We start from the raw sequence: 11,654 nt of genomic DNA, 5'->3' as shown, positions 1-11,654 counted from the left end.
TGTTCAATGAAAGGATGAAGAAGCAATGCAGGCTGGCACTAAGTGTTTGTGGAACTGTCATGTAGATTTCTCTGGTGCCGTTGGTGTCGACCCTTTGTCTCCAAGAAAAATGCTTTGATTCAGATGTCACCTAGTTCTGTCTCTAGGACTTTTATGGGGCTCAAAAAGTTTTAAATGAATTTCGAAATTGGCGAGTGTCTGGAAAACTCTGTGGGGTTCTGAAAGCCAAGCTTTTAACCTTTTGGGAGAAAGGGTAAGACAGTGAGTGAAGGACAGGGATTGGAAACAACCAAAAGAGGTTGGGGAATATTATCTCTGTAAGTTAGAGTTAGGTTTGGCTGCATATTAAAGAACAGGGGTTAGCAAGCTATGCCCCACAGGCCAGATCTGCCTGCCACCTCCTTTTGTAAATGAAGTTTTAATTGGAACGCTGCCATGTCCATTCGTTTATATATTGTCTATGGCTGCTTTCATACTACAGTGGCAGAGTTGAGTGGTTGCAACAGAGACCATATGACACACAAAGCTTAAAATATTTACTCTCTAGTTTTTTACAGAAAGTTTGCTGAGCCCATTATAGAAAATCAAAACAGGGAATTCCCTGTGGTTAGGGAACTGCCGGGGCCCGGCTTCGATCCCTGGTTGGGGAACTAAGATCCTGCAAGCCGTGTGGTGCGGCCAAAAGAAAGAAAATCAAAACATCTGGTTTGAATGATGCACATATTTTCTCTGTCTCCCACAGAGTAGTGCAGAGGTAGTAGTTCAGATTGTGTAGTGGCTTCTCTTCATCAAGGACTGAGGCTCCTTTGTCCCTTCTTTTTTGGCTTCTACCCTCTAGGTTATTTCGGGGTCCAGTATCGGTGCTGGAGCCCCAGACTTCATTCAGACAGCAGGAAGGAGTGGGGGAGAAAAGGACATGAGACGTGACTCTCAGCAGAACTAACTCCTCCCTTAGAAGTTCCACACAACACATCTGCCTATAACTCATTGGCCATTACTTATTCTCATGGCCACACATAACTGTAGGGGAGGCAGAAATAAAGTCTTCTACTGGGAACATTGGTACCTGGGATAAAAGTGTTTTTATGTGAATGAGAAGCAAGGGCAAGCTGGATATGTGACATTATCTCAAGACAACTTCAGTTGCAGTCACCGTACAGATGAAGGATAATTACCAGCCATTTTACCTTCCTCTGACAACCACTTGTAGCCTAGGTAGTTTATGGCAGAATCTGGTACTTTTTTTTTTTTTTTTCCAATGTTTTCGGAGTATAGTTGCTTTACAATGTTGTGTTGGTTTCTGCTGTACAGCAAAGTGAATCAGCTATACATATACATATATCCCCTCTTTTTCGGATTTCCTTCCCATTTAGGTCACCACAGAGCACTGAGTATAGAGTTCTCTGTGCTGTGTAGTAGGTTCTCATTGGTTATCAGAATCTGGTACTTTAACAAATCACTAATAAGCTGTGGAGAAAGAACATTTGATGAGGTAATTATTTCGGTATAAATCATCCACTAGATGGAGCCAGTGTCTGGCTCACATAGGTCCACCTCCATATTTTACCTATCTCCTTTTATTCTGAAGGACTTATTTTAGCATATAGCTATTTTTATTAGGTTAAAAACTCTTGGTTAGATTGATGAGATGGAAAAAAGTGACTTATATCAGTTGAATCAAGGAAACAAAACTGGTGTTGGAGAGCATGTAATTTGGAATCTCCATTAACACTTACCTGGGGCTTTTGTGTTTTATTTTATTTTAGAATCTATACGCCATTCACAGAAGACACCGAGACTGTGGGGCAGAGAGCCCTGCACTCAATTCTGAATGCTGCTATCATGATCAGCGTCATTGTCATCATGACTATTCTCCTGGTGGTTCTATATAAATACAGGTGCTATAAGGTGAGCATGAGACACAGAGCTTTGCTTTCCACCATCTTCTTTTCATGGTTGGGTTTTGTTGTCACCTTACTTGGTCTAGTAAAGAAAAAGGTCTTATATTCTAGAACTAAGTTAATTTTAGTTTCCCCCCCTCATTTGTGGAACATTTAAAAAATACAAAAAGGCATAAATGAAAAACAAATGTTTTCATATAATATCACACTCTAAATGGTTTTAACGTTTTGATTTGCTGTATACTTCGGACATTCCAGAAGGATATATCCTGAACCTTTGTGAATTCCCTCATTGACAGATAGCACTGTAGCATATAATTGTCTCCGTAAAATAACTTGTAACTACAAAAATTCAGATTCGCAACTTGAGTACAGAACAGCAAAGCCACCTTCAGCTGCTGTTGTTAAACTCATTGATGACTGGCCGAATTCCCGGTTCTAAATTCGTAGGTGTCCATTCCCTCTCTCTCTTCTGCAGGAACACAAATTCTTTACTTGGGAAACAAAGGCAGGGGAGGTTGTGCAGGAAAGACACAGGCCCAGCCCGCCCAGCCTCTGGTCCCCTACCTCACTCTCTACCTAAGTGACTTGCTTGTGAATTTCAGCTACCTGGCACGTGTTTCAGATTCATGCCTCAGAAAAAGGACAGATTATTACAGGTCATGAACCTTTAGGCTCATTCTCAAATAAAAGAAATATTAACTTTTCAAATATTGAATTCTACTCTCTTTTTAGTATTTACTTCTGTATATTCTTTAACATGGTTAAAATCAAATGCATAATCAGTATGTGTCCTTTTTTAACTTTTACTTTGGCATAAGCATTTTTCCATATTATAAATTCTTAGCAAATATGTCTAATGGTTACATAATATTTGACTCAATGAGTGTATTGTAATTCACTTCCCCTAATTTGGACATTTAAGTTGTTTCCAGATTTTCACTCTTCTAAAAAGCAATGAATGTCTTTATGCATAGAACTTTTCCGTTTTTCAAATTATTAGGGTAAAATCCTAGGCACAGAATTTCTGGAGCAAATTATCTGCATATTTTTAACTGTCTTGCTATGCAGAATTTTGTTTTCAAGATGATAGTATCAATTTGTACTTAACACTGGTAGTGAAAGAGGCTGTCTTACCCCACCTTCACCAGCGTTTAATTTTTTTAAAAAAAATATGTGCTAACCCTCATAGGCAAAGCAAAAATGTCTTAATTTGCATTTAGTTGATTATTAATAAGATGGAATACTTTTTCAGTGTTCACAAACTCTAAAATTTTACAGAGTTTAACCTTGTTTGTTGAGTGGGTGGAAGTATTAACCTAAGTGATGACCATTTGCAGTCTGACATCAGAATCTAGAGATTGAAGACAAAAGATGTGTGTGATGGCGACAGGTAGTCATCAACACTCAGAGAGCCAAAGAGCAAATGATGTAAACCCATGTTGAGAAGCATACTCCTCCCCCTGCTTAAATATGCTCATGTCTCAATTACTTTATCTTTTTTTTTTCCACTATATATATTTGTTTACATATAAGTGTTTACCTGCCAGTTCCATTTCTCTGCTTTATTGGACTTTCTTTGTGACTTGTATCTGGATTATATGCTACTTTTGTTCCTCACATGTTATTGGGAGTCACCTGGGGTTTTGCATTCTTCTTTGGTGTTAGGAGACCTCTTTCTGCTTTGCTAGCAGGAACTTAGAGGGCTTCTCCTGGAGCTCATAGTCTTGCTAATGTCCACTTGGGTTATATTGAGTTCAGGTGGAGGAGGGTAGTACTGGAGGGAAAGAGTGGTAAACTCATCGCTGGCTTCCTGGTACTTCTGACTCCCCAGCCTACTGGCAGCTGCACGCATTCGATCCAGGTTTTGTAGTTGTATTCGGTAGGTAGAACTGGAACTTATCCTGATGTATTTTTGGTCAGTTTTGTGCATATTTTAGTTAATGCTTCATATTAGACAATCTAAAAGGTTTATACTTAGCTGGATTTCCACGTTCACCCATTCATTTTTGTGTTGTTTTCTTTTGCTTTTTAATATTCAAGTCTTAGCAAACACAGCCAATTCTATAGAAACAAGTTGTTGATTTTGACTCCTAGTATAAAAATAAAAGGAGCTTTTGAGTCAGAAATTCAGAAACTTGCCAGGACCTGTTTGGTAATAAGCCCTGAGGATTTGTGTGTCAGTGGTTGATTGTGCAATGTCTTTGAGAAGCACAAGAAGCTAAAAGACCAAACAAACCTCAAAAAGGAAGAAATGGAAAAGGCAGTTAATTATTATATATCATTTGTTATAGATGAAACTGTATAGCTTACTAAAGTCACATGATTTCTGGCCTAGATAGTTCAGTGTTTAGAGGAGATCCTTGCTGTTCTGTACTGAAGCAGGGGCTCTTTTCTTTCAGAGCCTTTAGCATAGGAAAGCTGAACTAGGGATTGTAGGAATGTGAGAAAGGCCTGTTTTACCACCTGATCTAGAAAAAGGGAAGGTGTTATATAGTCATCATCAGAAGAGGCTTTGAATTTAGGTAATAATTCAGAAAATCATAACATTAGTGATTAATCTAAATAAGAAGACAATTTACAACCATTATTACAGGCAGAGTGCTAATATTTTTACCATATGAAGAGCAGTTATAAATAATTAAAATTATGAACATCCTAATAAGAAATTTTAAAAATCCAAGCAGAGAAATTATGAAGGAAATATAGATGGCCAGGAGAGGGAGAGGAAGAGAGAGGGAGAGAGAGGTGTATGTGTGTTTTCTCACTAGCAAAAAATATATATATTAAAATAACAAATTAACATATTTAACTTATTGACTTGGTGAAGGTTAATCAGGCCTTTTTCGTGGAGTCACTAAGCCAGTATGTATCAATAGTCAGTAATTAGAAAATGTTTGTACACTTTGGTTCTGTATTTTGCTTTCATGATTTATCCCAGAGTTAAAAATACTGGAAAATATTTGCATACTAGATATTACTCCTAGCATAAAATATAATTGGAAAAAGAAGGAAAACCCCACAAATTCCATGCATAAGGGAAAAGTTAAATTGTGGGTTCATCCATGTAAGTAGACTATTATTTAGTTATTTAAAAATCATATTTTAAAAAAATATTTGGTGGGATGAGAATTTGTCTTTAATAAAAAATTAATTTAAAAAGCAGAATGTAGAATTTTCTATTACCTGATTCTAATTTTTTTAAAAGGTCTTTGCATATGCAGACAGAAAACATGTCTGAAAGGAAATGTTAATGTCAACTTTGGTTCTCATTGGTCAGTGGGAATTGTTTTTTCTTTTAGTGTTTCTATATTTTCTATATGTTATAAGCATATGTTACTTTGTATTCAGAAAAATGCTGTTTTTTTTAAATAGAAAACATTCCCATGTTCCCTTGCCCTTTCCCCCATAAAACAAGGTAAAAAGCATTTCTTAAGAAAGTGGAGGATTTCTTGTACATAATATTTAGTCTAACCCTTAATTTGGAGCTCAGTATGGAATACCAGTGTACATCTCCCACTCTTTAAAGTTTTTCTGTTTTGTAATATATACTTTTTAGTTTTATAACTTGGATTATTTCTAAAGCTAACACTTGTGATGGGCTGGGATGCAGGTGGGAAGATTCATTTCTGCTTATTTTTTTTTTTTTTTGCAGATAAACTAGAGTAAGGACTCCCTTTAGAATATTTTACTAAAGTTGAAGTACTTAGAGGGAAATGTACAGGTGTCTTCAGTTTACTTTGATATGTATTAAAATGGGCTAATGGGTGGAGAGATGGATAGATGTGTTGCAAAGCAAGTACAGCAAAATGTGAATGGTAGAATTTTGGTGGTATCTGGGCAGTGGTTCATTGTGTGTTTGAAAAGTTTTAGAATAAAATGTTAGGGGAGGGGCTTCCCTGGTGGCGCAGTGGTTAAGAATCCGCCTGCCAATGCAGGGGACACGGGTTCAAGCCCTGGTCCAGGAAGATCCCACATGCCGCAGAGCAACTAAGCCCGTGCACCACAACTACTGAGTCTGTGCTCTAGAGCCCGCAAGCCACAACTACTGAAGCCCGTGTGCCACAACTGCTGAAGCCTGCGTGCCTAGAACCTGTACTCTGCAACAAGAGAAGCCACCACAGTGAGAAGCCTGCGCCTCACAACAAAGAGTAGACCCCGCTCACTGCAACTAGAGAAAGCCCGCGTGCAGCAGCGAAGACCCAATGCAGCCAAAAATTAAATAAATGAATAAATAAATAAAATTTTAAAAAAATGTTAGGGGAGGTTTTTATGGAGGAACACCAGATATTAAATTTGTTGTATTCGGATAGTCAATTTAGAATATTTAAATGTCAAAGGAATACCAGCTTTAGTGATGTAAAGCCACTCTTTTGACCTTTTCCCAAATTGTAACATTTTATAAAATTGTTTTAAAGAAAGAAAGAATTTTTAAGAAATCTTTTCTTCAAAAGAATTAACAATCACAGATCACCTTGAGTGATCAAAATGGAACCACAAGACAAAATTAACATAGATTCTAATGTTAACATTAGTAACAACTAGATTTTGATAGCTTAGAGTGAGATAATTGGAACAACTGGATCTGGGAGGCGTGTGGGGGAGTTTTTTTTAAAAAAGAAGACAAAATAATATTCTTGATTTGGAGCTTTTCTTTTCTCCTTTTTCTTTAAGGTTTGATTTGGTCTTTTCTGATTAAGAGATATGTTTGGGAAAGTTGTTGATTAAGTAACTCCTGTCATTAAACAGTAAAGTTCATTGAAAGCATAAAGCATATGGGTGTATCTACCTCAAAATAATTTCACTTTTGGTTAAAACTTACCTGACAATTTATCATGCTTCTCCATTCTATTTTTTAAAACCCCAGACTCTTTGGCTTGTATAGTATTTTCCCCAATATACTCATTACATAAAATTACCATAATTTTTTTTATCGTGTGTAATAGATTATAAAAATCAAGTTGTGGGGACTTCCCTGGCGGTCTAGTGGTTAAGACTCCACGCTTCCACTGCAGGAGGCACGGGTTCGACCCCTCATCGGGGAACTCAGATCCCGCATGCCACATGGCGTGGCCAAAGAAATTAGTTATTTAATTAATTAAAAATCAGGTTCTGTTTCTATTTCTCATATTAATAAGCTGTACATGAGTAATAATGACTAATATTTATATAGTTCTATATGAATTCTGCATAATATTAATGGACTGACATATAAGTATTAACTTATTAATGAACCAAGTAAAATAAACATAGCATAGCAATACTTATTGAAACCTCAGATTCAATAATACTTATTGAAACCTCAGAATATTCTTTTATCAAATGGTTATGTAATTTAGACGACCTGTTTTCTCTGTACAGTTAAAATATGTGTGCATAGGTCACTTAACTGAATATCTGATTTTCAATTTTATTGAATTTGATTTATCAATTATTTTATCAATTTATTATCAATTATTTATCAATTAATTTATTGTTTATATAAGAAATACATCAAAATTCCTCCATTGAAAATATTGCTGCTTTAAAGTTTAAATGTTAACTGTTGACTCTGTTGATAATTTTTTTTAATCGAAGTATAGTTAATTTACAGTATTATATTAGTTTCAGGTATACAGCATAGTGATTCGTTATTTTTACAGATTATACTCCATTAAAAGTTATTACAGGGCTTCCCTGGTGGCACAGTGGTTGAGAGTCTGCCTGCCGATGCAGGGGACACGGGTTTGTGCCCCGGTCCAGGAAGATCCCACATGCGGCGGAGCGGCTGGGCCCGTGAGCCATGGCCGCTGAGCCTGCGCGTCCGGAGCCTGTGCTCCACAACGGGAGAGGCCACAACAGTGAGAGGCCCGCATACAGCAAAAAAAAAAAAAAAAAAAAAAAAGTTATTACAAGATAATGGCTATAATTCCATGTGCTATAAAATATATTCTTGTTGCTTATCTATTTTATACATAGTGGTTTGTACCTCCTAATCCCATACCCCTTATTTGTTTCTGTTTTTTTATTTTTATTGGAGTATAGTTGATTTACAATGTTGTGTTGGTTTCAGGAGTTCAGCAAAGTGAATCAGTTATATGTCTATATATATACACTCTTTTTTTTTTTTCCAGATTCTTTCCCATATAGGCCATTACAGAGTATTGAGTAGAGTCCACTGTGCTATACAGCAGGTTCTTATTAGTTATCTATCTTATATATAGTAGTGTGTATATGTCCATTCCACTCTCCCAGTTTTTCCCTCCCCACCCTTATCCCCTGGTAACCGTAAGTTTGTTTTCTACATCTATGAGTCTACGTCTGTTTTGTAAATAAGCTCATTTGTACTCTTATTTTTAGATTCCACATATAAGCAATATCATATGATATTTGTCTTTCTGTGTCTGACTTCACTCAGTATGACAATCTCTAGGTCCATCCATGTTGCTGCAAGTGGCATTATTTTGTTCTTTTTTATGGCTGAGTAATATTCCATTGTATGTATGTACCACATCTTCTTTATCCATTCGCCTGTTGATGGACATTTAGGTTGCTTCCATGTCCTGGCTATTGTAAATAGTGCTGCAGTGAACATTGGCATACCTCTAATTTGTACCCCTCACTTCCCATTCCCCTTTGGTAACCACTAGTCTGTTTTCTATATCTGTGCATCTGTTTCTGTTTTACATGTACATTTATTTGTATTACTTTTTAGATTCCACATATAAGTGGTATCATACAGTATTTGTCTTTCTCTGTCTGACTTACTTCACTAAGCCTAATACTCTCTAGGTCCATCCACATTGCTGCAAATGGAAGAATTTTATTCTTTTATAAGGCTGAATAATATTCCTGTGTGTGTGTGTGTGTGTGTGTGTGTACACATCTTATTTATCCATTCTTCTGTTGATGGACATTTGAGTAGCTTCCATATCTTGCCTGTTGTAAATAGTGCTGCTATGAACATAGGGGTGCATGTATCTTTTCAAATTAGTGTTTTTGTTTTTCTTGGATACATACCCAGGAGTGGAATTGCTGGAATATATGGTAGTTTTATTTTTAGTTTTTTGAGGAACCTCCATACTGGTTTCCACAGTGACTGCACAAATTTACATTCCCACCAACAGGGTACAAAAGTTCCCTTTTCTCCACATCCTCACCAATACTTGTTATTTGTGGACATTTTGATGATAGCTATTCTGACAAGTATGAGGTGATAACTCGTTTTGATTTGCATTTCTCTAATAATTAACAATATTGAGCATCTTTTCATGTGCCTGTTGTCCGTGTGTATGTATTCTTTGGAAAAATGTCTCTTTAGGCCTTCTGCCCATTTTTTGATTGGGTTGTTTGTTTTTTGACATTGAGTTTTTTGGTTTGTTCATATATTTTGGATATTAACCCCTTGTCAGTCATATCATTTGCAAATATTTTCTCCCATTCCGTAGGTTGTCTTTGTCTTGTTTTTTTTAACACAATAACCCTTAAAATTTTATTTATTTATTTATTTATTTATTTTGGCTGCGTTGGGTCTTCATTACTGCTTGCGGGCTTTCTCTAGTTGTGGCGAGCGGGGGCTATTCTTCATTGCTGTGCGCTGGCATCTTATTGTGGTGGCTTCTCTTGTTGCAGACCATGAGTTCAAGGTGCACGGGCTTTGGTAGTTGTGGCACGCGGGCTCAGTAGTTGTGACTCACGGGCCCTAGAGCGCAGGCTCAGTAGTTGTGGTGCAGGGGCTTAGTTGCTCCACGGCATGTGGGATCTTCCCGGACCAGGGCTCGAACCTGTGTCCCCTGCATTGGTAGGCGGATTTTTAACCACTGCGCCACCAGGGAAGTCCCATAGGTTGTCTTCAATAATTTGGTTTTTTTAATGTATTCTTTTCTTTTTAAAATTTTACCTATTTCTAAAGGAACAAAGGTCTACATGTATTTTGGTGAAATTTCTATTTATATTATGAGTAGTTCAGCACCAAAGAGTTCTGTTATAGGTATTCACTGATCCCAAAGCTGCTTGTGTTTTGCCATTTGAAAATCATAACATATACAGAAGTAGTATACAATTTTTGAAGTAAGAAATTTGGATTTTTTTTAGGGTTATGGGATCTGTTAATTATACTGAAACTCTTTTCTAGGTCATCCATGCCTGGCTTATTATTTCATCCCTATTGTTGCTGTTCTTTTTCTCATTCATTTACTTGGGGTAAGTAGTGAAATATTTGGTCTGTTTTTCAGAAATTAACTTTATTTGGGCTCTATAACTTGTCACTTAAAGAAATGTACTTTGTTGATGAATTATTCTTAAATTATAATTGTTTCCATGTATAGGCCATACTTGGTATATATACAACTAGTTAATATTATCGATAGGGATATTCTTTTGTTGAACCTTGTTTATAATAAGTAGAACTGAAAGAACTCAAGACTACAGTTAATTCTAAGTCTTTTTAGTAAAGAATTTACTGTATTCTTTACTTCTAGTAATAATCTTTGAATCAGAATGTTAAAGCATTTCAAGCATGTGTATAAACATGAATTGATTTTTAAACTTTTATATTATTTCATCAGTTAGTCTTTCGCCTCTCAAATGAAATCTTACATGAGAACTTCACATATAAAATAGAAAAAAGTGGAGCTGCTCTGTTGAAGAGAATAGAGGCTCAGAGATTTGCCCGCCTTGTCTTTCTGTCAGCCCCAGTGGCAGAATACAGGTCGTAAACCACTGTATAACGGTATCTATCAGTAAATATTAGCTGTTTCTTTAAAATGTATAATCCTGTGAAGTAAGCAAGGCAGTTATTCTTGTTTTACTGCTAAGAATCTGAAGTTTGTAGAGGTAAAGTATTTGCCCAAGCTTAACACCATTTGATCTAGAATATGAGTCCTAAGTCCCATATTCTTTCTACTACATTACACTGTTTCTCCCATCAACCCTCTGTTTCTTCCATACATATGCAAATTATCTCCACAGACCTTTGAGTTCCTTTAAAATAAAAGACTTTTGTGCCCAGTATTTAGAGTAATGATTCTTAACTCCATTTCCATAAGATCTGAAGATGTCACAAAGATTGTTCTAAGAATTTCAAAACAAAATTAATTTTACTTTTAAATATATGAAAATAACACCTTATGTCCTAAGCTCCAAGAATCGTAAAAAAGAAGAAAACTGAGGGATACTACTCCTACCTGATACAAAATTATAAAACTAGAGACTTCCCTGGTGGCACAGTGGTTAAGAATCTGCCTGCCAATGCAGGGGACATGGGTTCGAGCCCTGGTCCGGGAAGATCCCACATGCCGTGGAGCAACCAAGCCCATGCGCCTAGAGCCCGTGCTCTGCAACAAGAGAAGCCACCGCAATGCCCGTGCACTGCAACGAAGAGTAGCCCCCGCTCGCCACAACTAGAGAAAGCCCATGCGCAGCAACGAAGAGCCAACACAACCATAAATAAATAAATAAATAAATAACTTAAAACAAAAAACAAAACAAAAAAAATTATAAAACTATAATAATTAAAATAGTGACACCTGCACTATAAACAGATAATCAGTAGAAAAGATTAGAAGGACTTAAAAAAATGCTCAAATATATAAAGGAATTTAATTTATGATAAAGGTAGTATAGAAACAGTAGGCTGTAAATGGATTATTTAGTAATTGGTGTTGAGATAATTGGGTAGTCATCCAGAGGAAAATTTTGAATTTCTTCTTTATATCTATACCAGGATAAATTCCAATGGATTAAAAATTTAAATCTGAAAGTAAAACCGTAAAA

The 11,654-nt window shown here is 36.3% G+C and overlaps 1 protein-coding gene across 2 annotated transcripts in view; it reads left to right on the top strand.

Annotated features, from left to right (window-relative positions):
- The window catches only part of PSEN1 (presenilin 1), a 77,005-nt gene that overhangs the window by 33,498 nt on the left and 31,853 nt on the right, over nt 1-11,654 (top strand). For both annotated transcript variants that reach the window (XM_082852206.1, XM_082852205.1), the window contains exons 5-6: nt 1,767-1,908; nt 10,015-10,082. In XM_082852206.1, coding sequence (XP_082708332.1) covers nt 1,767-1,908; nt 10,015-10,082 — 210 coding nt within the window. The remainder of the gene's footprint in view (nt 1-1,766; nt 1,909-10,014; nt 10,083-11,654) is intronic.

The sequence above is a fragment of the Leucopleurus acutus genome (assembly GCF_964270905.1).
Source record: "Leucopleurus acutus genome assembly, chromosome: 1".
In the NCBI taxonomy this organism is placed as follows: Eukaryota; Metazoa; Chordata; class Mammalia; order Artiodactyla; family Delphinidae; genus Leucopleurus; species Leucopleurus acutus.
The sequence above is the reverse complement of the archived record's forward strand: the minus strand, read 5'-3'. Positions and strand labels throughout refer to the sequence as shown.